At 44.6% G+C, this 26,670-nt stretch overlaps 1 protein-coding gene across 3 annotated transcripts in view; it reads right to left on the reverse strand.

Moving 5' to 3' along the window:
* Nucleotides 1-26,670, reverse strand: part of SCAPER (S-phase cyclin A associated protein in the ER) — a 98,620-nt gene that overhangs the window by 13,481 nt on the left and 58,469 nt on the right. For all 3 annotated transcript variants that reach the window (XR_011601030.1, XR_011601029.1, XM_070953498.1), the window contains exons 24-28: nt 21,617-21,732; nt 15,880-16,003; nt 8,551-8,780; nt 6,947-7,102; nt 4,257-4,494 (exon numbers count right to left, since the gene is read on the reverse strand). Coding sequence is in view for 1 of the 3 variants with exons in the window: in XM_070953498.1 (XP_070809599.1) it covers nt 4,257-4,494; nt 6,947-7,102; nt 8,551-8,780; nt 15,880-16,003; nt 21,617-21,732 (864 nt within the window). In the remaining 2 variants the exon portion in view is untranslated. The remainder of the gene's footprint in view (nt 1-4,256; nt 4,495-6,946; nt 7,103-8,550; nt 8,781-15,879; nt 16,004-21,616; nt 21,733-26,670) is intronic.

Raw genomic sequence — 26,670 nt, forward strand, 5'->3', positions numbered from 1 at the left:
TTTCATCCCAACATTTCTTAAATGGGTTGAGTGAAAATCTATCCTCGTATTTTACAAAGAGCTTCCAATCCAGCACACCCATTTATTGCTGTTGGAAGAGGCTTCATTCCCAAAGCTATTTTCCAGTGGGGTAGGGGGAAAAAAAAGTATTAATCAAACACAAAAGCAGCAAGGGCCTGCTTGAATTTCAGCAAGGGCCTACTAAACAGACAGGCCAATGTGCATGTGTGCACTGAACGGAAGCCAAGATCGACTGATGTTCTTGTCTGGCTTGTTTTCAAGAAGCCCAAATATACGCGACTATAATATACTGGGGTTTTACACCTTCTTGGGACGGTCCTGCTAGGAGGAAGTTCAAATCCCTTGGTGCAGTGGTGAAATCCAAATTTTTTTTACTACCAATTCTGTGGGTGTGGCTTGGTGGGTGTGGCAGGGGAAGGATATTGCAAAATCTCCATTCCCTCCCCACTCCTGGGGGAAGGATATTGCAAAATCCCCATTCCCTCCCCACTCCTGGGGGAAGGATACTGCAAAATCTCTGTTCCCACCCCACTCTGGGGCCAGCCAGAGGTGGTATTTGCTGGTTTTCTGAACTACTCAAAATTTCCACTACCGGTTCTCCAGAACCTGTGAGAACCTGCTGGATTTCACCCCTGCCTTGGTGGCAAGGAGTAACCTCTGTGAAGCTGTGTATACACAGATAGTGCATTATTGTCGCTTGCAATTCCTATCAGCTCATTACACCGATAGGCTCTAACACCGAAGCTGGGTTCCCGCTACTTTTATAGCTTTTGACACTTGGTGCAATTGGTGCGTCTCTTGGTCTTTTAGACCCGGCCGTGTCTCTGTAGCTCGGTTATTGGCCTGGCTGTTTTTCAATGCCCAATCGAACCAAGTGTGCATGCTGACACAACCTCTCAGCCACCGTGGGTTCAACGCGGCTTGATGGATGGGCTGCAACTGCCTCTGTAAACTTGCCTGGACCGTCATTTCTCTCCCCAGAAGTTTGCAAGGATGGGGGAATGCATGCCGGTTCTGCCCCCCATTTGCACGACTCCAAATGTATTCCTCCCTGCCTCCCTCGATCACCCACTTGCAAAGAGCAACCCTTTAAAATGTCATTGTTTGGCAAGATATAAGCAAACGCAGAGAATGCTGGCTAGCCGAGGGGTTTAATGTGCGTTGGACGTGGGAGGAGGGGAAAAAAAAAAACGGGTAGGCAGGTTATACGGCAGAGGGATTCGGGATAAGGCCGCTTTATCGGTGCAGCCCGGAGGCTCTATTTAATAAACATGTCAGCCAGAAAAAGCGATGTGGGGTCAGAGGGGAGAAGAGAGGCAGGAGGCAGGGACATCAAAGCCTGCCCACTTGGAGGGAGCAGCCTCTCGGTGGGAAAAGCGCCATGGGGAGGGGGGGGAGGAGGCACGTGGTTGCCTCGGGGTTGTTTTAGTTTGGCGGACGATGGGTTAAAAATGTATGGAGAAGAGCGGAATCTGGCTAACCCCAAATTCATCATCTCACTGGATCCTCCAGGCTGGGGGTAGTCAGTCGTTTGATTCCTACTGTACTTACTGGCAGGAACAGATGGGAGGAGGAGGAAAAGGAGGAAGAGGAGGAGGAAGGAGGAGGAGGAGAAAGGAGGAGGAGGAAGAGGAGGAAGAAAAAGAGGAGGAGGAAGAGGAGGAGAAGGAGGAAGAGGAGAAGGAGGAAGAGGAGGAGGAAGGAGGAGGAGAAAGAGGAGGAAGAAAAGGTGGAGGAGGAGGAGGAAGAGAAGGAGGAAGAGGAGGAAGAGGAGAAGGAGGAAGAGGGGGAGGAAGGAGGAGGAGGAGGAAGGAGGAGGAGGAAGAGGAGAAGATGGAAGAGAAGAAGGAGGAAGAGGAGGAGGAGAAAGAAGAGGAGGAGGAGGAGGAGGAGATGGTGGAAATTCCCAAACTCTCCTCTCTCATCAGTCTGACTTCTTCCTAGTGTGGGTGTCTAAATTGGCATTGTTTTTTCTCTTCCCTCCTCCTCCTCCTTTTTCCCCCCTCTTTTAACCTTTTATGTCATCTGTTTAGCTTACAAGCCAGGCAAGGAGAAAGAACCTCTTAATCGTTTAGACTCATTTTTGGCCAGACGCCACCAAGATGCCACGAAGCTACCCAGGCCCAACTGAAATCTACTGAAAGGCTGGGCACATCCGTGCCATGATGCCCTTAAGGGGGACGGGGGGGGGAAGGAAACGCTGTGCCCTCTTCCCCTTCCTGATCATTTACTACTCGAGATGGATGTGTCAACGTTTCTTCTCCAACAGACGCTCCAATCGACGGGCTCTCTGTTTATAGCCTCCTCCGATAACCAGTGATCCGGGGCACCAAAGCTTGTATATAAACATTAACATTCTTTTATTTTTCTTCTTCTTCTCCTCCTCTGAGGAACTACACATTCCCTCCGCAACCACTTTTAATGGCGGTTTCAGTATCCTGCCTTGCTTCTCCCTGACGCCTTCCCACAGTTTAGACGCCCAAGATAAATGGATGCTATCCTGAGAAACGTTGCCACTGGAATTCTGTATTCCCCTTGAACTATTATTATTATTTTTTCGGTGCTTGAGCATTTCGGACCGTAAATGCGCGACCAAGACTTTTTAAATACTGTGTTTTCCCGAAAATAAGACCGGGTCTTATATTAATTTTTGCTCCAAAAGACGCATTAGGGTTTATTTTCTGGTTGGGTCTTATTTTGGGGGGGGGAATATAGTACTAAATGCATCCATCTGGCTGATGATCTTAACTGGGTCTTATTTTGGGGTAGGGCAGTGGTGGGTTGCTATCGGTTCTCCCCGGTTCGGGCGAGCCAGTAGCCGGTTCTCTCTGACGCTTAGCTTGGCCCTCCCACCTGCCCCTGCGTAATACATACCTTATATTCGGTTGTTTTTAGCCCAGCTGAAAGGTGCGGCTGAGCGGATTGCCGCGTCTCAGTTGTTCCTTAATACACTGTGCTTGCGTGAAGCACTTGCATGAAGCGTGTGCATGAAGTGAACCGGTGGTAACACCGGTTGAAACCCACCACTGGGGTAGGGCTTATATTACGAGCATCCTGAAAAATCACGCTAGGACTTATTTTCCGGTTGGGTCTTATTTTTGGGGAAACAGGGTAAAATAACAAAGAGGGGGAAAGTGACCGACGACTGAATTGGAAGAAATGCAGATGCTCTTTTAGTAAGTGAAAATAAAAACTGGCGTCTTTTGAGAAATGGGCGAGGAACGTCCAACTTGGATCAGTGCCTCCGGAGAGAGAAAGGAGTCTTGCAATGGAAAGTCAAATGGCTTTTAAGAAAGCAAACTCTTCTGAACTCTATGGGTCCTTGACTTACAACTCTAATGGAACATGGTAATTAAGACTGTTAAAAAAGTGGGTCACCATGTGACTGGATCTGATTTTATAATCTTTTTTTCAGCACCTGATGTTGTGGCCCGCCAACAGCCAGCAGATACGACAGCAGATTCGGACAGTGAGTAGGTTGGGGTGGAACATGGGCCAGTCCTGGAGTCTGGGGAAGGCTCGGATGAGGGCTCTGCATCGGAGGCAGAGAGAGGGCCAGGGCCGGATGCCAGTTATCAGCTGCCTTCGGAGTCAGACATCAGTGAGGCAGAAGGACAGCTGGATCCTGCTCCCAGTGTGCGCATGCGCAGAGCTGCCAGGAGAAGGGAACAGCTAAGGAACAAGGGTTGACTAAGGAGTAAAGCCACAGGTAGATGGTGAATGGCCCCTCCCATAGGGAATAAAGAGGAGCGAAGGAGAGGGGAGTTTGCAGGAGACAATTAGTTCATTTGGGTGAAGAGCTGTTCCTGCATTCTTGCCAAGTATTGTCAGTTGCAGTGTGGAGTCTGAAAGATATCGGCCTGGCCCCTCTCCAAGCCTGATAAAGGTCAGTAATTGTGAACTATCTTGAAAGACTGTGGGAGAGGAAAGACTTTGCTGGAGAGGAATTCACTGTCAATTAAATAAAAGGGGTTTATCGGGACGAAGACTCGGCTTCATGCTGCTGGGGAAGCCTGAGTCAGAACACCTGATTTGATTCAGATCACAGCCGAGGTTTGTGGAAATGAGGGAATTGTGTGGCTCAGCTAAAACCCGAGCTAGCTATCGTGGAGCTCAAGAACCAGAGTGGGCCACGCTTTGCCAGTCGGTTAGAAGAGGCAGCGCAGAATTGCCACACGCACAAAAACAGAGAAGAGCACCGAACCCGCAGTTGTTGCGTTTGGGAGAAACCTTACCTGGAAAGCGGAGAGATCCAGCAGAGCAAAACTATTGAAGAAGCGCAAACTCTGGAGAGCGACTTGCAGGGTGTTTGCCATGAAGCTTTCCTTGGGGTTGGCCGCGCTTGGCTCCACCAGGGTGCCATGGAAGAGAACGCAGTAGAGCATGTGCAAAACGCCCACCAGATCTGTGGCCTTGAAAGCCGCCGCCAGCCCGGTGGGATCCTGGTGGGTCTCAGCGAAGATGCTTCCGGACCTGTCGAAGAAAAGAGCACAAGATCGTTCGTATTTATTTATTAAATTTATACACCGCTCCATCTCCCCGTCCAAGCACTGTTGCTGCTGGCGGTCAGGTTTAACATCTAAAATAAATACGGCAAGAGAAGCAAGATCGAACAGAGGAATCCCAACCCTGAGCGAAAAAATTTCTGGATATTCCTGCGCTAGAATTTCCAGCTGTTGCAACCAGCCTGCTTCCAAGAGCAAGGAAGTTGCTGGGAGTTGTAGTTCAACAAGGCTTGGAGATGATCTGCCAAAATAAAATCTTTGGGCTTCGAAAACAATGGAAGAACGATGGCATTCTGCACCTCTCCGCAAAAGGCGGTTTTAGTAAATAAGCAAAATTGTGTGTGTGTGTGTGTGTGTGTGAGAGAGAGAGAGATGTGGCTTGTGTACTTAGTCATGTGACCTCAGGGGGAGGGGGCATCATTCAGAACTACAGAACTTTGAGGTCCTGAGCATCTTTTGGGAAATTTGTTTTCACTTTGAACGGTTGTTAAGTGACCGTTCGTAAGTGGAGGGTTACCTATAAGTCAGCTATAGGTAGTTCTCGACTTACGACAGTCCATTTAGTGACTGTTCAAAGTTACAACAGCACTGAAGAAAGTGACTTAGGAGTGTTTTTCACACTTAAGTACTAACTCCAGGGACAGAGCTAATCAATCACGTAACTTTTTCACACTTAAGGCGACCGCTGCAGTTTCCCCCCCAGTCAACGTGATCAAAATCCAGACACTTGGCAGCTGATTCATACTTACGACGGTTGCGGTGTGAATCGCTGCAGCCGTTAAGTTAGTAACCCGGTTGTTAAGTGAATCCGCCTTCCCCGTTAACTTTAATTGTAAGGAGGTCGGAAAAGGGGACACTGCAACGGTCATAAATGTGAGTCAGTTGCCAAGCATCCAAATGTCAATCACGTGACCCGCAACGGTCACAAGTGCGAAAGATGACCCTAAGGCCCCTTTTTTTCCAGCGCCGTCGTAACTTCGAACGGTCACTAAATGAACTGTTGTAAAAGTCGAGGGCTACCTGGATTTTCGCCCGTAGATTCCGGCATCGGCTGAATGTGACTCCTGGGCAGCAAAAGGCAGCGCCACCCGATCCCCAGCCGCGCCTTCTCTTTTATGGGCCACCAAGCAGCCAAACCAGACATTAACTTAATTACGGCAATAAAATACGATGCAGAGAAGTCTATATCCCTCTCTATCCCTTTGACCTGACCTTTCCTTCTCTCTTTTTTTATGCAAGGGGAAGGAAAAAAGAAAGAAACCCATCGAAGGAGAGTCACCACTGTTCCACTTCTGGATTGTTTGCTGACGGTGTGTGTGCGTGTGTGTGTGTCAACGTGTAGGTATGTGCTGGGGTGGGCTTCAAAAAATTTTAGCAAGGTGTTTTCTGACCGGTTGCTGGGGGGGGGGCGTGGCCATGGCGGGTGTGGCCTAGTCGGCCTCCTGTACCATGGTAGGGGGGAGGGGGAGTGTTTTTGCCCTCCCCGGGCTCTGGAGGCTTTTCTTGAGCCTCCGGGAGGGTGAAAACGGCCTCCCCAGGCTCCGGAGGCCAGAAACGGGGCCCGTTTATGGCCTTCCCGAACTTCCGATAGGCCCGTTTTCCCCCTCCCTGAGCCCTTGCGCGTGCCCTGCACTTATCTGCATCCAAAACGGGCCGAGTGGGGACTCCTGGGAGGGAAGGGGCGGGGAAGGGTGGGCGGGGCCAGCCAGGAGTGGGATTTGGGGGTTCTCCGAACTGCACAGAATCTTAGCTAGAGGTTCTCTCGAACCCCTGCAAACCCCCAGCAGCCCACCCCCTGGGTATGTGAGTGCTTTGTAAGCCCGTGATTGGTGGGATGAGACAAAGACCTGTCATTTACCATCAGGCTCTTTTATAGGCATCCTCACAAAAGCGTTATCAGATTTGGTGGTGAAACCATTTCGGAATGTTTTGACTTCACCGATGCTTAGGCCGGGGCCCAGGAAGAGATATAAGCCGCCAGGGCTGGCCTAAGTTGTATTCATTCATCATATCTATTTTCTTTCCCCCCCCCTCTCCCGTAATAAGAAGTTAAACTCTTTTAAACTTCGCGGGGATTTGGGAAACAGGTTTCTTGAAGGGGCTGCAACAATGGTGAAATCCAATTTTTTTTTACTACCGGTTTGGTGGCCGTGGCTTGGTGGGCGTGGCAGGGGAAGGATACTGCAAAATCCCCATTCCCACCCCACTCTGGGGCCAGCCACCCAGAGACGGGTGGGAGAGACACCCCACCCAGGAGGCCTCAGTCTCTTCCAACCTGTCGTTCCAGACATATTTTTCAAGGCAGGTATTTTTGCGGTGGCTTAAAGGGGTCGAGTTTCGGGGTTAGGATTCAGGCACTTTGTCAAAGGCGCATCATCACCTGATTTAGGGACCGCGAAAACTACAGCCGCAACACTTGCCTGCCATTGACAGCGAAGCACAGCTGGCACATCCCGTGCAGGGCCGCGGTGCAGTTCTGCAAGAAAGCCGCCGTTTTGGGGGTTTCGTCAATTGGGCCTTGGATAGAGAGGAAGCAGCAGCTCAGCTTCTCTATTAAGCCAATGTTGACCATGTAGCTAGCGGAGGGAGAGAGGAGAAAGAAATGCCCTCAATGCGGGCTGCATTCTTGTCCTACGGATCAATCTTGCCCTGTTCATATATCATCACCATCACCATCATTATCATCCCCTTCTTCTTCATCTCCTCCTCCTCCATTACCTTCTTTTTCACCTTCTCCTCCTCCAGCTCCTCCTCTTCCTCTTCTTCTTCCTCCTCTCCTCCTGCACTACTTCCATCACTTTCTTCTTCATCTCCTCCTCCTCCCTCACCTTTTTCATCTCCTCCTCCTCCATCACCTCCTCCTTTTCTTCCTCCTCCACCACCTCATCATCTTCTTCATCTCCTCCTCTTCCTCCACCTTCTTCATCTCCTCCTCCTCCCTCACCTTCTTCATCTCCTCCTCCATCACTTTCTTCTTCATCTCCTCCTCTTTCCTCCTTCTCCCTCACCTTCTTTATCTCCTCCTCCTCCCTCACCTTCTTCTTCATCTCCTCCTCCTCCATCACCTTTTTCACTTCCTCTTCCTCCAGCTCCTCCTCCTTTCTTCCTCCCCTCCTCCTGCACTACCTCCATCACTTTCTTCATCTCCTCCTCCATCACCTTCTTCATCTCCTCCTCAATCACCTCCTCCATCACCTTCTTCTTCATCTCCTCCTCCTCCTCCACCTCCACCTCCTCCATCACTTTTATCTTCATCTCCTCCTCCTCCCTCACCTTCTCCCTTATCTCCTCTTCCTCTATCACCTCCTCCTCCTTCCTCCTCCTCCTCTTCCATCTCCTCCCAAATCAATCCATTGCAAGATGAAGGCCTTTTTATTTGAGGCAATAGACTATAACCTACTATGATGATCCAGAGGACACTGATAGATAGAAGCTTTTCAAGTTTCCAATGAAAGAAGGCGACTGGCCCCAAAGCCACCCAGTCAGTTTCCCTGACTTAGGGAGGACTAGAACTCCCCAGTCTAGCATTTGAATCACTACCACTGGCTCTCACTCACTCACACATACATTGGGCCTTTCATTCATTCCCATGTATGTATACCAACATATTCACCGTAGTTTAGTTTAGAAACCAGTGTGCTGTAGTGGTGAAGGCACCAGGCTAGAAACTCGGAGCCTGGGAGTTCTAGTTCTGCCTTAGGCACAAAGTCTGGCTGAGTGTCTTTGGGTTAGTCCCTCTCTTTCAGCCCAACCCACCTCACAGGGTCGTCGTTGAAGGGAAAATAGGAAGAGAAAGGAGCATTAAGTATATTCACCCCCTTGAGTTACTTATCAAAATCATAAAGGCAGGATTAAAATATCTTTAAAATAGTAGCGTACTTTCCAAAAGAGTTGGGACAATAACTCAAGAATACCAAAACAGCTTGACCGATGGAATTATGGACCCTGTAGTCCCAACCCCTCCGGAAGGCACAATCAAGAGTGGAATGAAAACACAAAACAGGAACATCTGAATTGATCTTACCTGATGAGGTCTTGTATCCTATTGTTAAAAATTTCAGCTTGGGAGGTCTTGTTTTTTATATCTTGAATCAATTTTGGCACGCAAATTTGGTTATTAGCGTTCGGTAGGTTGGCCATCAGAGACCCAAACACTACAGCCAGGGTCCTGAGCACTCCAGTTATTAGGCCTTCGAAAGCTTGCTTGTTAATTGCTCTTCCTGAGGTAGCATTGTGATCATCTGGGACATACACCTGCACAGAAACACAATGCAACGCAGAATAAACCTACCTCAAAATAGATATCGTGCTCAGAATGTTCCCCTCCATTATTTTGCCAGCAAATCCAATCTTATCCTTAAATTATAACTCTCCAAACAACACACCATTTTGTTCCCCGCTATTAATTTTCAGCTTCTGATGCTTAAAAGTATGGCGCAACTTCCTTTGCTCAATGCCAACTAAGGACATCAGAATTTCATTTTTAAAAAATGCGTGCCAGTGTCTTCAACAGGAAAAAAAAAAAGGGACAATCAAGGTTATCTCAACGTTATCTGTTCTTTTGCAGTCTTTTCGTTTGTCCAGTTTTCTGTGTTTAAGCTAAATTGGTCTGACTTGATTCTACCTGGAGACAATTCAGCTCACAGATGAGCAGAAGAGAGCTACAAACTTCCATACGCATTTTTTCTTTTAACTTGATCTCACGGAATAGGGTCTGTTCAAACTAATAACGTTCTTGGGTGATTAAGATGGGAATTGCCTTGTATTTTCAAGCACCTTATTTTAACAGTTCCTACTCAATGTCTGCATTCAGTTAAATGCACCGAGAATGCATCTTATTGGCCAACCTCTGAAGATGTTCAAGGATTAAATCAATCCAAGAAAAAAAAAATCAGGATTAAAATCAGGATTAATTTTTTTTCTTCTTCAGGGCGGTTGGCCTTTCCTTTTACAGGTAGTCCTTGAGTTACAACCACAACTGAGCCCAACATTGATGTTGCTAGGCGAGACAGTTAAGTGTCTTTTGTCCCATTTTACGAACTTTCACGCCACAGTTGTTAAGTGAATCTGGCTTCCCCGTTGACTTTGCTCGTCAGACGGTCACAAAAGGGAATCGCACGACTCTGGGACTCCAAGCGAAATAAATATGAGTTGTCAAGCATCCAAACTTTGATTTGGTTGCTTTAATACCGTTTCCGGACAGTTTGATATATTAAAACAGTGATAATACTAATCAGGATAAATGAATAAAGCCTCAGCAGTAGGTTTTTCATTAATCTAAAGCAGGGGTCAGCAACCTGCAGCTCTGGAGGCGCATGTGGCTCTTTCACTCCTCTGCTGTGGCTCCGTGTCACTCAAAATATGCGTCACAACCACCAATGTGGGACACCCGCCGGCACATGAATTATTGAGCTTTTCAAACACCCCGGTAGGCCAACCGTGGATAAATCCAAGAAAAGAAAAGTTTCAGAAGAAAGCAGAACATTTAATTCAACTACCTATGTTAGTTTTGTGGCCGCTCAAGAAATAGTCAGGCACGGGAAGAGTTTTGTGGCTCCCAGTGTTTTCTTTTCTGTGGGAAATGGGTCCAAATGGCTCTTTGAGTGTTTAAGGATGCAGACCCCTGATCTAAAGTAAGGTGGTCCAACCAGGAAGGATGCAATGGAACTTAAGCAGGAGAATCCAAAACACGCCACTCTGCATTCTCAACTCAAGACCTGACCGGAAAAAAAAAGCCAATTTCACAATGATTTCACCAAGAAAACCTTCTCCGTTTTAACCGCACAAGAGTGAGCTAGATCGTAAAATGCAGCTGTTGCACAGTTAGCATCGTATCCCTCTCGAGGGAACCGGGTAACACTTGGAGACAAAAAAAAACAAAACCCAACAACTGCTTTTTTTTACATTATTGATTAGCTCTGTGCCTGGAGTTGGTACTTAAAATTCATTGTCATTGTCCGTTCTTGGGGACGAGCCAAGTTAGGAAGTGAGAAGACGACTTTGGCACCTCGCAGGGAGAATTAATATGCTCCTGCCGTACAAGGGATGCCGAATGGCAGAGAAGGCAAGCTGAAACTACCTAAAAACTTAGAAAAAGATCAGGTTGCTTTAGGTAATTTTAGACAACGCGGAGTAATTCCGGATGAGTGACTTGGAATGTCTAATTGCATGGAAGTAGTAGTTCTTCGAAGACACAACACCCCTTCGACAGACAAGTCAAATGCTAAAATTTGGAAGCCACTTGAGCTATTTCCTTAACAGGTCAACAGTTCTGTGCAACTTCTGAATAGAGATAGTCTTCAACTTACAACCGTCTGCTCAGTGACGATTCGATTGGAAGGTTAAATATCTTTGGAGATTCTCCATCATCCAGGTCATAGTTAGTCTCCAAGATGCTTTTCCAAAAGGCAGCTGGACTTCCTTGGTTTTTTTCCCCTCAAAAATGTTTCACTTCTCATCAGTGATGGGATCCTCCCGGTTTAACAACCGGTTCGGTGATCGCGCGATTTGCGTGTGCAAGTTTCAAGAAATCTTCACTTCCTGGTTTCTTCAGAGGAGTAACACAGTCCAGTTGCCTTTTGGGAAAAGCATCTTTGAGACAGTTGGAGGGTTCCTGGAGGCTGGAAGGAAAGTGGTGGTCCTTGTTTTGGGGAAACAGATACCGTCTGAGACCAGTTTTGTACAGAACGTGGAAGTTCTTTGATCTTGACGGTAAACAGGAAGAGCCTCTTACAGGAATTAGGAGGAGAAAGTCTGAGTGGCTTTCATATTATTTTTGTATTATTTTGCCCTCTTTTCTTTTCCCGTATCTTTCAGAGGCTGTTCGCTGGGAGCCTTCCTTCTTTCAGGAAGTAGGAAAGTACAAAACAATGACTTATTTTGAACAGGGAAGAAATGCATTCTTTCGGCATTAGCGTGAAGCAATCTGTTGAAAGAAGGAAACCGCGAGCAGAAGAAAAATCCTCACCCACTAATTCATGTCCTGGTTTTAAAGACTGATTTTTCTGAAAGGCCCTTAAAAAAAAAAAAAAAAAATTCAGACTCTGAAGTAGCCACTCCTTCCTTACGAACCGTCCCAAATCTATTGCACTGTAACGCCCATCGTCCCCAGCCAAAGGGAGCTCTGACACATCTGGAAAACGACAGATGTGAGGAAGGCCGGCCTAGGAACTTGTGGCTAAGATGAGATGCTAGCCTTTTCCAGATGCGACTCAGCCTCAAATCCACGAGGAAGAAGTTCCAGGATCCAAAAGTTGTTTTTTCTTTTCTTTTTTTTTTTAAAAAAGCAAGATCTGGAAACAAACGAGTATCCTGAGCTTGCAACATCTGGAATAAACATATGTATTCCAACGCTTAAGCCTTGCGGGGGGAATTTATGACAGATGGAAGCGCCAAGGAGGGTTTCTTTAAAAAAAAAAAAAAAAAATTAAATAAATCTCCAGCTTTATACTTAAGGCTGCTGCCACAGGTAATATTTTGTGACTATTTTTCTTCTTTAAAAGCCCAATCTGGGGCGTCTAAGTCAGATGCCCCCAGGGGATGTCTCGTACACCTTAGGCTGTTATCTCCCATCCCTGTCTGTGTGTCTGACCCCCTCCTCTCCCCCAATTGTCATAATCAGAGGGACTCCTACAGTGTCTGCAGACACAAAGGCCCCAGGCTTGTCTGAACAGAAACCTATTTGTGGAAAATGGGCACTTTGGAAGAAGAGAATGTGCTCCTTTCTTTGCACAAAGGGGAACAATTAATAGAGGGAGGTGGGAGAGATGCTCCTGGCAAGTGGGTGGTCTTCTTGAGGTCAGGGTTGAGGCCAAGAGACCCTCGGTGGTGGAAGGGAAGATAAAGAGTGCAGGTCTTACCTGGCTGGGCGGCGGCAAGGCAGGGAGGACTTAAGACGGAACTTTTAGCTCCTGGCTCTCCAGAATTAAAACGTGTGTGTACGTGTATACAGAATAGAATTAGAGTTGGAAGGGACCTTGGAGGTCTTCTAGTCCAACCCCTTGCTTAGGCAGGAAACCCTAGACCACTTCAGACAAATAGTTGTCCAACATCTTCTTAAAAACCTCCAATGATGGATGTCTATGGAGATTCTCAGTCCTCCAGGTCCTGGTTGTCCCAAAGGTGGGTTTTCAAGTGGCAACTGGACTTTCTGGTTATTCTTTGAAGACGTTTCGCTTCTCCTCCAAGAAGCTTCTTCAGTTCTGAAGAAGAAGAAGAGCTGAAGAAGCTTCTTGGAGGAGAAGCGAAACGTCTTCGAAGAATAACCAGAAAGTCCAGTTGCCACTTGAAAAAGAACCTTTGGGACCTCCAGTGTTGGAGCATTCACAACTTCTGGTGGCAAGTTGTTCCACTGGTTAATTGTTCTCACCGTCAGGAAAATTCTCCTTAGTTTTAAGTTGCTTCTCTCCTTGATGAGTTTCCACCCATTGCTTCTTGTCCTGCCTTCAGGTGCTCTGGAGAATAGCTTGACCCCCTCTTCTTTGTGGCAGCCCCTGAGATATTGGAACACTGCTATCATGTCTCCCCTAGTCCTTCTTTTCATCAAACTAGACATACCCAGTTCCTGCAACCGTTCTTCATATGTTTTAGCTTCCAGTCCCCTAAGAGGAGAAGGAGAAAGGAGGAGGAGGAGAAAGAAGAGAAGGAGAAAGAGGAGGAGGAGGGGGAGTAAGCGGAGGAAAAGGAGGAAGAAGAGGAGGAGGAGAAGGAAGGTTTCCACCCGTTGCTTCTTATCTTGCCTTCAGGTGCTTTTGAGCAGAGGGGAAGAAACTCCTAAGTAGGTGAAAACACCTCCGACTCGGCTTCAGAAGCAGCTCAGGTTCCTTTCCTTCTTATTTTTCCAACCCATTTAGAAATTCTCCTTTGATCTATTTGAGAGGGCCCGATTAAGAAATTAATCTCGCGGGGGGGGGGGGGGGGGACACCGGGGTTATTTTAGCACACAAAAGAACGAGTCTTCCTATGCCGCCTGCTCTTTCTTCTGCCAACTTAAGGCAACCCCCTCCCACCCAAATAATGTATTCCCCCCGCCCCCAAGGTTCTTTGCCCAACACATTTATAGGGATGTCTTTAGGAGATGTTTGGGGGAGGGAGCAAGAAAACACTTTGCAAAAAAACAGAGAAAAATGGCCAGGTTTTAAGACCTCCCCACCCCCATTGCAAAAATTGACGGCCGGCAGGTGCTGGGGGGGGGGGCAGTTGCCGCTTCCAAGTGGAAGCATCGTCCCTTCCTGCAACGGTGGGATTGTTCTGTGCAATTTGGGAGGGAAAAAAACCACACACCCCTATTCGAATCGACTCGGTAATAATATCTAGCACATAAAAATAAAAAGAACAACTCCGTTTTCATGGATCTGTTTCAAGCGGGAATGGCAGTTCTGGAAAAAAATGTCTTGGCGGGCGTGCTGGGATGTTCGGCTGAAGGGAGAATTTAATCATTATTATTTTTTTCCCCCCCATTTGAGTAGCAAAAGCTTTAACTCCTGTACGTGTCTTCTGGGACCTGTCCATCAAATATTGGAGAATAAAGTGCCAATTCGCACACGCACGTAAACTCGGCAAGACCTTTCGCACAGAATCTAGGACAGAGAAAACACAACCCGTTGGAAGGAATTATTTTGAGTCTGCCTTGAATGCTTGTTTCACTCCGCCGCCTGCTAAAGAGGGTAACGTATCAGAAGGGAAAGGGGCTTACAGACAACGTAAAATTGATGGGTGGGTTGGTGGGCTTGGAGCTGCCCAATTGACTGCCAGCTGGCCATCTCTGAACTGGGCTAACCTCATTTTCGAGATAGATTTTTGTGGCTGGCCGTATTCCAGGAATATTTCACTACGACTAGAAAGGGAACTTGTTGTCAACGGAGCATCCTTTCGCAGGATGGCAAGACAAAGGCAAGAGAATTTGGCTGGAGACCCTCGCTTGGAATAATTCTGCCTCCTCCTGGCTGTGCCAAGGTTTAAAATAAATAAATAGATCGATTTTTGGGAGGGGGGTTTGAAAGAGGAGCCAACAAAGAGAATGCACTGTTGGTTAGGTTGTTGCCAACCAGTTGCCAAGCATCCGAATTTTGATCACGTGAATGCTTTCTAAGGTCGTAACTTTTTTCCCCCTCTTTTGTTGTTGTTGTTAGGGCTGAATGGATGCTTTCGTTTTCTTTCATTTTGCTCATTTTGGTCTTTTGTATTTTATTTTTTTCTGATAAAACCATAAATAATATTAAAGAAAACTTGTGCCCTTGTAAACTTCCGTCGGTCAATAATTGAACTGTTGTGAAGTCGTGGACTACCTGCCTTGTGGTTTCCTTCAAACCAGAGTCCTAGGGGGTATTTTGTATACGCAAATTCCTTAGGGGGACAAATTGGAAAAGAAACAAGAGGACATGAGACCGCTGAGCAGCCGAATGTACAAGCCGTGTTCAGATTCCATTTGTCTAACTACACGGTGGGCTACCTCCCCCCCGCCCCCTCCCCCGAGGACCCACACTTAAGTGTTTATCAATCGCCCTATGGTTCTCGGGCTCAAACAGGGCAGCGTGAATTATTTACGGCACGTACACAACTTTTCAATTAGCCAACCACTTGCCTCTTGAAAAAAACCCCTCCCCATCACCATTTATAAGCAGCAATTCCAGACTAAATATCTCATGATGAGAGGGTCACTATGAATTAAAAATGAACTCCTGATGAAATATTTAATGACAGCTAAAATGAAGGGGGAAGTCAACGGTTTCCCACCCCCTCCCCTTCCATTAAAGCCTATCTGTTCGGTAAATTTGATTTGCAAAACCCTGCTTCTCGTAGGTGCATTAAGGTATGTAATTTTAGCTTTTTGAGAAGGCCAGAGACTGCGCTAACCTAGAATCGGCGTGAATTGTAGTAAAAAAACAAAACAGGAGGGTTGATTTGCAGCCCCATTTAATATTTGCCATTTTTGCCATTCCTGTCACCCGGAAGTGAAGAACTAAAGATGGTAAATGTTGGAGGTGGAACGGGTAGAAACATTAGAGGAAAATGACCTTCTCTCTTAATTTTCTTTTTTCTGGACTGACATATTTTTATTCGGACTACAAGCCTAAGGGACAATTAGTCAAGTTCTACTATCATTGCAGTAAATGCATATCGCACAAATAGGATTTTTAATCACTGCCATCAATTGGATGCTCAGGAAGATCCCTAAAGTAGAACATCCAAAGTTAGAGACCTAATTTTTAGGGAAATACATCCCCTTCCAAAACAGATCGAATCCCCAATTTAAACCCAGATTTTTTTTAAAAAAATGTTTTGTTCCACCAGGTGATTTTTCCAGCATTTGGGATGCTAATAGCATTCATTCAAACTTGAATTTTTTACCTACCATTAATTGGTGCATCAACAGATCCGTTAAAAAAGTAATCCTGTTGCTGAAGAGAACGTAGGAGCAGTTTTCCAGACAGTTATTGCAGGCCAGATAATAAGCGCTGATTGTACTACAGAGTGATCTAGGAGATAAAAGTGAAATTTTAATCACATTAAAGGGAAAATAAATTAAGACAGATAGATAGAATTCTTTATTGGCCAAGTGTGATTGGACACACAAGGAATTTGTCTTTGGTGCATATGCTCTCAGTGTACATAAAAGAAAAGATATCATAAGGTCAAGAATCATAAGGTACAAGACTTAATGACAGTCATAGGCAATCAAATAAGCAATCAAATCATACTAGGAAACAATCAATATAAATCGTAAGGATATCAGCAACAAGGTTACAGTCATACAGTCGTAAGTGGGAGGAGATGGGTGACGGGAAAGATGAGAAGACTAATAGTAGTGCAGGCTTAGTAAATAGTTTGAGTGTTGAGGGAATTATTTACTTAGCAGAGTGATGGCGTTCGGGGAAAAACTGTCCTTGTGTCTAGTTGTTCTGGTGTGCAGTGCTCTATAGCATCTTTTGAGGTAGGAGTTGAAACGGTTTATGTCCAGGATGCAAGAGGTCTGTAAATATTATCACAGCCCTCTTTTTGACTCGTGCAAGGCAAGACTAAGGCAAGACAAAATATCTGTAATATAAAAATGCTTTGTTGCTATGACACGCTGTGATTGAATTATTGTTTTTTTTTTTTTACAAATAACTCGAGGCAGAGAACGTATCCAACACACAAAATGTAAAGTTTAAAGGCTGAAGTTTCTCAAATAAATTTTTCTGTGTAGGAAACAGGACAAAGTATGAAGTAGATATGGCCACCCGTCGAACAATATTTGCTAATTTATGTTAGCAAACTGTTTTGCAAACCTCGTCGAAGTTAATTATTTCCGGTTCATGTTTAAGAATGTTTAGAAGGCATCTAATTTTAGAGACGGAACTGATCGCTGGCCAACCTCCTTTCAAGATCAGCAGGGAATCAAAGAGATAAAAAAAATCACTTTTCTCTCCAATCGATGATGCCCAGTTGGGAATAGTTTAGGAGAGAAAACCGCATTTACAAACCAGGTTTGAGAAAGCCTAAATGTGAGGAAACCCGGGCAAGCAGAGCTCCTTAGAGCCAAACCAAGAGGGATTCCTTCCCCTGGAATCTCTGGGGATCCATTTACGCTTCTTAAGAGCGTGGAAAGCAAACAAAGAAAGCTATTTGTAGGATGCTCTTCCACAGGACTTCACCAGGAGTCAGATGGCAGTCAAGCACAATGAAATTGGCTTATTACTGGTCAACCATGCAGCCCTTCTGTAAATTTGATTTTAGGTATATTTTAGGAAAGACATTCTTAACTTGCTTTCTCCAGATGGGGTAGTCTAGAGTGCCCGTAATTCTCAGAAAAATCAGGAATCCTGTAGCACCTTTTCTGACAAGCTTTCTTTATTAAAAGCCGTATGCTTTCAGCTCATGAAACTTATGCCTTTTCATAACATTTATCAGTTGGGAAAGGGGCTACAAGATTCTTGATATATTTTCTTGCCACTGGAGAATAACGTGGCTCTCTTTTATCCCTAAATTTTCAAGATTGGCAACTTGCAAAAAGGGCCATCAGGTTTTTTTTTTTTTTTTTTTTTTGTTGAAAAGGTGAGTCTAATATATTGAATTGGTGGTCTGTAGTTTTCCAGGTCCTCTCTCAATCTTTTGAAATTCCTGATCCTGGAGATTGAGAGGATTAAACACAGAAGAAAGGAAGGGAAGGGGAAGGGGAGGTTTACCCCAGCATCTTCATCTTTTATCCTTAATTTTCTTATGCTACATAGCATCACAGTTTACTTGGGACTCCATGCCAACTCCAAGTTCATTCATTGTCAAGCGTAACTCTTGTCCACCATTGATATGCAATAGGCCCAGGGACAGGTAAATTTAAGGACTGCCTTTGATTTAAAAAAATAAATGGAAGGACTATTTACCACCTGATGACATTTTGCAGCCAGACAAAAGGGGTCCTGGAGACTCTATTTTAATCTCACTGGGATTAAGGAGACTTGTCTGTTTGCTTATGGGATTATAGGATATCTTAGTCTATTTGGAATTTGTGAATGGTTAAATAACATTCTGCCTCTAAGACAACTTGCGACAAGCATAAACCCTGGTTGCCTTAAGAGAATTATCCAGCCAAGATTTTTGTATGAAGACTAACCTTTATTTCACCAAATCATGGTTTAACTATTGGATATTGCCTTTTAAGTGTTGGTCCCTATTCTCTCCTCATCCTGTTTTAACTGGTCTGGTTGCTGTTGGTAAAAACTGTACTATCCACCTTATATCTGGGCCAACTGTCAGCCCTCCGAGAGGGTCCAGATTTTACGCGTTAGGCTAAAGATGTTTAATATGGGATGTTTTTTTATAATGGCTCTGCTTATATAAATGTACAACAGCTAGCACTGATGATGTTACCTACTTGGGTAATGAAATGTCTTTAAGAAAACAACCAAGCTCAGAGAACACCAAGGACTCCAACCCTGAGCACAAATATTTTGTTTTATTGGTTTTATAATGGTTCCCCACCCCCCCATGTATCAATAGGTTGACTTGGATTTATAAATACATAAAAATAAACACACACATACACACTATAGTTTGATTTGAATATAACATTAGAGAGTTTAAACTTGGAAGTTAAGAAATATGTAAAATAGTTATTAAAAATGTTCAGAGAGTACTAAGTTGTTGTGGTGGTAATAATTCAATATAATAATTATATAAGCATTCTCTTTGATGTCTGGATCTGAATTGACATCAATATATCCTGCATATAATCAATAATTGTGTCTGGGAAAGTTTGTTTTTAGCCAATTAGTGAAAACTATCAATCAAGCTACAGAATTTGATAATAAAGAAACATTCTCTCGACCAAACGTACATATACATTTAAATCAGATAAAGGACATTTAAAACGAATTATGGCTATCTTTTTTAAAATCAAGAATTGAGCTCCCCGCTATCATGTTCTTTTAAAACATCAGCTGATCTAAGTGTTTATTCCAGAAAGCAGAGGATACTTAAGACTTTCAAAATTATTATCCCAAATTTAACAAAACAACATTCCTGAAGTTGTCGTTTTCCCAGTGATTTTTTCCCCCTCTGGGATTATAATGTGAGGAGTTGGGGAGGTTTCCAACATTTGAAGATCCCGCAGACAGAAAAAGATTCGATATAAACGAGCGAATAAACTGATGCCATTTATTTTTCACGGCAACGTGGTGGGACTTGAGAATCTGGCGTGGGGTGGGGTGGGCTGCTGGCTTCATAAGGGAGACAGGGTGACATAAGCTTGTTAATGGCTATAATTAGAAAGAATTTAGAAAGATTCCTGGCACAAGTTCAGTTATGCTGCTGCTTTTGAAAATTCAGATGTGCAAATGTCAGGAGGGAGCAAGCCCCAGGAGGTTGGATGTGTTAAATGGGAGATTTAAGTCAGTAAAACTAATTTCTTTATTTTAATCTTATTAAAAAAACAACAGCTGTCAACTGTCACCACTTTTTTTCTCAAAGACTCCCAGACAAGCATCAAATAGCTGATGTTTTCAAGCAGGTTTATTGTTTTAACTTGTGATATACCCATTTAACAATAAGTCCTTTTGCAGTTTGGCTGGTTAAGGGGAACTATGATTACTTTTATTATTATTATTATTTTAAAATTTCCTCCAACTTCACCCTGCCCAAATGCCCCCAGAAGAAAAAAGAAAAGATTATGATGGTACCTAAACCTAACATGAATTGCTTGAGGATTGCTACTGAATTAAGCCAAGCTTGAGTATCACTAAATCAGTTTTAAGAGCTGATGGCACAGCATTTAACTTGGGCAGTTTTGCGTTGATCGTAAATCCCAATAAAACTGCTTAATTTTCTTTAAGAGGGGCTGCATTGAAATTAACTGGAAGAATGAATCACACTGAGATTATACATTATTGCATTATTTAGTAAACACAAATGATTTCATGAATAAAAATCTAGAGTCATTGAAGGAACATCTTTGGTTATTTTTGATTATGGACACCCCTGATGCCAAATCTAATTTGTGCCTTAATTTGCACAGTCTCTGCTCAGCTTTTATTCTAAGACGCTTGCTGGAGAGAGATTTATAAATCTGCCATTTTTGTTATATTGCACAGATAAATTCTTGTCTCCCGTTATGTAACTGTAAAAGGTGAGATGTTGAGCATTTGCAAACCATTTTTCAAAAAAAAATTTTGTTTGTTTTTTTTAAAATAAAATAAAGATATCCAATGAAAGAAACACTGAATGGCAGCATGGAAGGAAGATGCTTTGATCCAACAGAGTTACAAAGGACACGGAATTTAGAGTATGTGGTTGCATTTAGAGAAACTAAGTTCAAATATTTGCTCAGCTCTAAAACTTAAAAAAAAAATTAGGGTTTGAAGGTTGCTTTGGGGGGTAACGTTCAGCTCCTGAAGGAAACATTTGATATGAATTAAAAACAAACACATTTGTTTGATCCCTACACCGAATCACTTCTGTTTTTTCCCTAAATGAATCGATTGCAAAATACTTATTTATCGGAAAACATAAAACCAATGTAAACAAGTGGAGAGAAAAGTTTGCTCTTCCCCAATAATCTGTTTCTGATAGTCATTGATTTCTACAGAGGACCAGATCCTACATTATGAACCAGTTGCACAATTCACCGGAAAATCGATCACCTTCTTTGCAATAACTTTGGTGATTTAAAAATTTGCTGTGACTGCAAACAAACAAACAAACAAACAAAAAACCTGTGCAGGGTTATATCAAAAGGCTTCATTTTAGGGTTAAAGTGCCGATGAGCTTTTTAAAAGTCACAAAACGGGTCCCTGACGACGTTTAGCTATGATTAATTGCCCGCTTGTCCTAAACCTGCAATCAAAGATCCACGCCAAAAGGCGGTGCGGAGATTCTGAGCTCACACACAAAGAGCTCTCTATTTGCACAATCCGAAGCGCTCTCTCTCTCTCTCTCTCTCTCTCTCTCTCTCTCTCTCTCTCTCTCTCTCTGTGTGTGTGTGTGTGTGTGTGTGTGTGTGTGTGTTTTAGCAGCTTCCTTTTTTCACTTCCTTGTTTTTTGTCTTTCGTCACTTGCTCCTGACTTTATTCGAAACACTCCAGATAACATCCCAGGATACCTGCGTTTCTTCTGGTGCAGTTAAAAAGAAAGAACGAACAGCTACAGGGAACCGGCTGCAGACTCTGTGGCGGGAATGATTTTTTTTTTTTTTTACCCTGGTTCCAATTTGGGTTTTAGCAACTGAAAAGGCAGAGAGAGAGAGAGAGAGAGAGAGAGAGAGAGAGAGGGAGAGAGAGAGAGAAGGAGACAGAGAGAGAGAGAGAAAGACATCTTGGGTTCTATCCAGTGGTGAAATCCAATTTTTTTTACTATCGGTTCCGTGGGCATGGCTTGGTGGGCGTGGCAGGGGAAGGATACTGAGATGCAAGCCCCGACTTTTGGACATGTTATTTTGAGCCAGGTAGAACTTCTGAAGGAGGACAAGGCCATAAAAAAATCCTCTATAAACCATCTGACGGATGGACAGCTATGAAAACGAAAGCCAGGTAGAAAAGGAGCCAGAAAAGTCATCCTGACCACAAATGACGTTAATTCATGGAGCGGTCTAAAAACTGGCAAAGCAGCATCAGACTTACTTCAAAGGGATTCTTGAAACCGAGTTCAGGTTGATGGACGTTGTCGCAACTTGAAGGACTTGCTCCAGAGCGGAAAACCCACCAGCCACGTGGAAGGCGACCTGATCTGCCCCATTCTGGAAAGGACGACACAAAAGGAAGAGTGGGTACATTAATGGAACGAGCTCCCCCCGGAGATACGGAGGATCCCGGATCGGCATACCTTCCGTCGCGCGCTTAAGACGTTCCTATTTCATCAAGCTGGCCTGACCTAAATTTTCCTCTTTTTAAATGGGAATTTTAAATTTGATTTTAAACTATTGGGGTTTTAAAATGGTTCAGCCAAATTTATTTAATTTGTTTTATCTCTATTTTAAATTTTGTATCTGTATGTTTTATTTTATGGCTGTTCACCGCCCTGAGTCCTTCGGGAGTAGGGCGGTATACAAATTTAATAAACAAACAAACAAACAAACAAACAAATAAATGGGGCAGGGGTGTCTTGCTTTCAAGCAAGGCATCAATTCATGGTTGAAGGCCGCCATTCTCACATTCCCTGGAAGAGAGCAAGAGGGAAATCAGTGCATCTTCACTGGAAACTGGAAGAGCAGCCACTCGGTGCACATGCGCGCCCTGGGAAGATAATCTTCCGGTTTCTGGCATGTGCATGCACACCGATCAGCTGGTTCTGGCTGCTCATGCGCGCCAGAAACCGGAAGACCAGGTGGCCGGTATGCATGCGCTTGCAGGAAACCGGAAGATCATCTTCCCAGTGTGCGCATGTGCACCTGCACTTCTGGTTTCCGGTTTTCCCGCATGCGTGAAGACCAGCTGGCTGGTGCGCTGGAACCCAGAAGAATAACAGGTGATGGGGGATTCTGGGAGTTGAAGTCCACCCATCTTCAAGCTACCAAGGTTGAGAAACATTGCCCTAAGCCATCATGAGTCTGGTTGGGTTGAACCTAAACCTTTATGGGCAGTGGTGAAATCCAAATGTTTTTACTACCGGTTCTGTGGGCGTGGTGTGGCTTGCTGGGCATGCCTTGGTGGGCGTGGCGGGGAAGGATACTGCAAAATCCCCATTCCCTCCCCACTCCTGGGGGAAGGATATTGCAAAATCTCCATTCTCACCCCACTCTGGGGCCAGCCAGAGGTGGTATTTGCCGGTTCTCCGAACTACTCAAAATTTGCTCTACCCGTTCTCCGAACTGGTCAAAATTTCTGCTACCGGTTCTCCAGAACCTATCAGAACCTGCTGGATTTCACCCGTTTGTGGTCTTGAAAACCATGATTAATAGCTTAGTCGGATGAGTGAACTCAGCCAACAGTTGTTGATTCGATGCACCATGGTTGTACAAACCACAAGCTAGCATAATGGGAGCTACTTCTGGGGTGATGTGGTTCCAGAGACTAGGAGCCATGACAGAGAAGGCATGCTTCCTTGGTCCCATAAGAAGACCACATTAAAGACAAGAAACTTGGAGCACAACTACTCTACTGGAATGTATTGGGTAGACAGAAACAATTGGGGATAGAATTAATTATTCAGGTTTCTGTACAATTCTGTATACAGGTTTTGTATCTTCACACCAAAAATATTTAAGAGGAAGGAATATCTACGTAGAGTAGCTGAAGAAAAGCATGCTGATGGATTTGGAGGGCAGGAGAAACCAAAACACGAACCCTTCACCCCGGAATATTTGGCTGCCAATGTGTCTCCAATGACCCTTCCAATTCAACTGGTCAAGTCTCACGTTAAGAAAAAACAAACAAACCCTGGTTTAATGCGGAGATCGGTCAGCAGAGGTCAGCATCCCGACAGCAGGAAAAGTCTGAGTGGTGGACATGATTTCAAAGGGAGGGACTCGAGAGCAATGCGCCAGGTTGAAATTCACCACTGCCGTTTTGTGGAATTTGGTGGAACACCGGGGGCGGGAAGCAAGTTTATGACCAAACTTAATCTCCAAAACATCTCAGAAGTGAAAGGAGAGAATATTTGTAGCTCTGGGTTGAACTGTGGGGTCCTTGTTGCTCTCTAAGCTGGGTGGTTTTCTTGCAGGCGTTTCTTGATGCTTCCTTGATGTTCTCTGAGCATCAGTACCTGATGATCACCATCACCATTAGAGCACCATCCACACCATCAGAACACTGATAATGTTACCTAGTTGGGTCGTGAAAAGTCTGCTAGAAAACAACTAAGCTCCGAGAGCAACAAGGACCCCACAATCCTCCTCTCCGCAAGCCCCACTTCCTTCTAGCACTGATGATGTTATCTAGCTGGGTTGTAAAATGTCTGCAAGAAAACAACCAAGCTATATAGGTAAAGGTAAAGGTTCCCCTCGCACATATGTGCTAGTCGTTCCCGACTCTAGGGGGCAGTGCTCATCTCCGTTTCAAAGCCGAAGAGCCAGCGCTGTCCGAAGATGTCTCCGTGGTCATGTGGCCGGCATGATTCAACGCCAAAGGCGCACAGAACGCTGTTCCCTTCCCACCAAAGGTGGTCCCTATTTTTCTACTTGCATTTTTTTTTATGTGCTTTCGAACTGCTAGGTTGGCAGAAGCTGGGACAAGGAACGGGAGCTCACCCCGTTACGCGGCACTAGGGACTCGAACCACTGAACTGCCGACCTTTCGATCGACAAGCTCAGCGTCTTAGCCACTGAGCCATTGCGTCCCTCAGGTCTCAGTAGGTCTCAGGTCTCAGTAGGACTACCAAAATCTAAAGAAAATAGGCAGTAACCAGAAAAAACAAAACCCTCTCCATCAACCTTTCTGCCCTGCTCCAACACACCTTGATTTGTTAGCTGGGATTGTTCGGTGACACAGCTTGAAGCAACTCTGTGTTGGTCTTAGCTGGAAATGACTCCAAAGAACTGAATGGGAAAGTGTCTTAGGATTGTCTCCTAAATTGTGTGACCAAGGACTTACAGAGGAAAGCCAAAGACTGAAAGCCAAAGGGTCAAACAGATGAACATTAGACAAACAACACTTCTAAAATCTTCCTCCAAAGGAAGATTTTAAAGCAGGGGTGCCCAAACTTGACAACTTTTAAGATCTGTGAACTTCAACTCCTGGCTATGCTGGCTGGGGAATTCTGGGAGGTGAAGTCCACAAGTCTTAAAAAAATTACCAAGGTTGGACAACCCTCCTTTAAAACCATCTCTCAAGTTTTCAGAAACTTGCTTTTTTTTTTTTTAAATGAAAAACACACATCGTCTTTCTTAAGACACCCTCCTAGGACTAAAAGGTACTCAGATTATTCTTGGCAAGGATCCTAGACTAGCAATGTTGTAAATAAAACCAGAGACAACCCTGCCCCCCCCCCCCCACACACACCCCATCCTCACATACACACAAAACTAATTATCCGGCTTCTGTGCCAAGAAAAAAAAAAAAAAAGGCACCTCCTAACTCGATGCTTAAAATAAGCAAGGAGACGGAGGGATATTAAGTCTTTTTTTCTCCCCTTTTCCCAAAGGATAAATAAGCAAGTTTAAAAAAAGAAAAAAAAATGGAGCAAGCTGGACGCTGGCAGGAGGCAGCTGAAAATATTTTGCAGGAAAACACCGTTTTTTTAATTGATCAGCCTGACCCGTTCAGGGTTATTATTACAAGAAGTCCTTGACTTACAACAGTTCATTTTGTGACTGAAGTTACAACGGCACTGAAAAAAAAAAAGTGACTTATGGCCGTTTTTCACCCTTACGACCGCTGCAAGCCTTCCCCGGGATCAAAATTCGGACTCTTGGCAACTGACTCGTATTACGACGGTTGCAGTGCCCCTGGGTCATGTGATCCACTTTGCGACCTTCTCACCAGCAAAGTCAATGGGGAAGCCGGATTCACTTAGCAACCGTGTGACTCACTTAACAACGGCACTGATTCACTTCACCACCGTAGCAAGAAAGGTTGTAATATGGGGCAAACCTAACTTAATAACTGTCTCGCTTAGCAAGGGAAATTTTGGGCTCAATTGTGGCCATAAGTCAAGGACCACCTGTATTATTATTATTATTAGCAGCAGCAGCTCTGATCCCCATGCCAGGATGAGGAGGCCTACCGAATGTCTATGGAGATTCTCTGTCATCCAAGTCCTGGTTGTCCCAAAGGTGCTTTTTCAAGAGGCAACTGAACTTTCTGGTTTTTTTTTCTTTTGAAGACGTTTCGCTTCTCATCCAAGAGGCTTCTTCAGCTCTGACTGGATGGGGATGAAGGAATATAAATCATTCGACACCATCCAGTCAGAGCTTTCAGATTTATATTCTGCAACAAATATAAATCCTTCCATTCCTTGAGGACCCAGATTGTTGGGGGCAAAATGCTAAACTGCTTAGAGAGGGCTGTAAAAGCACTATGAAGCGGTATATTGACAAATTTTAAACTATGGGCCAAATTTAATTATTTTAAATTTATTTTTAATTGTACTTTATGTATAAATGTTTTATTTTGGCTGTTCACCGCCCTGAGTCCGAAAGGAGAAGGGCGGTATAGAAATTTGAATAATAAATAAATAATAAATAAATAAATATATAAGTCTTAAGCGCTATTCCTTCCTCCCTCCCTCCCTCCGGTTAGAATGAAAAATTGCAGGCTAACTTTGCCCACAGCCAGGAGTTCAATCCTGACCCGCCCAAGGTTGACTCAGCCTTCCATCCTTCTGAAGTCAGTAAAATGAGGATCCAGATTGTTGGGGGCAAGAGGCTGACTCTGTAAACCGCTTAGAGAGGGCTGTAAAAGCACTGTGAAGCGGTATATAAGTCTAAGAGCTAGTGCTATCTTCCTTCCTTCCTTCCTTCCTTCCTTCCTTCCTTCCTTCCTTCCTTCCTTCCTTCCTTCCTTCCTTCCCTCCCTCCCTCCCTCCCAGTGATTAGAATGCACTTTTGCAGGCCAACTCTGCCCACAGTCTGGAGTTTGATCCTGACTGGCTCAAGGTTGACTCAGACTTCCGTCCTTCCGAGGTGGGTAAAATGAGGACCCAAACTGTTGGGGGCAAGAGGCTGGCTCTGTAAACCGCTTAGAGAGGACTGTAAAACTGCACACCAGAACAACTAGACACAGGGACATTTTTTTCCTGA

The sequence above is a fragment of the Pituophis catenifer genome, unplaced genomic scaffold, assembly GCF_029215685.1.
Source record: "Pituophis catenifer annectens isolate HBS135680 unplaced genomic scaffold, rPitCat1.0.hap2 SCAF_14, whole genome shotgun sequence".
NCBI classification, from domain to species: Eukaryota; Metazoa; Chordata; class Lepidosauria; order Squamata; family Colubridae; genus Pituophis; species Pituophis catenifer.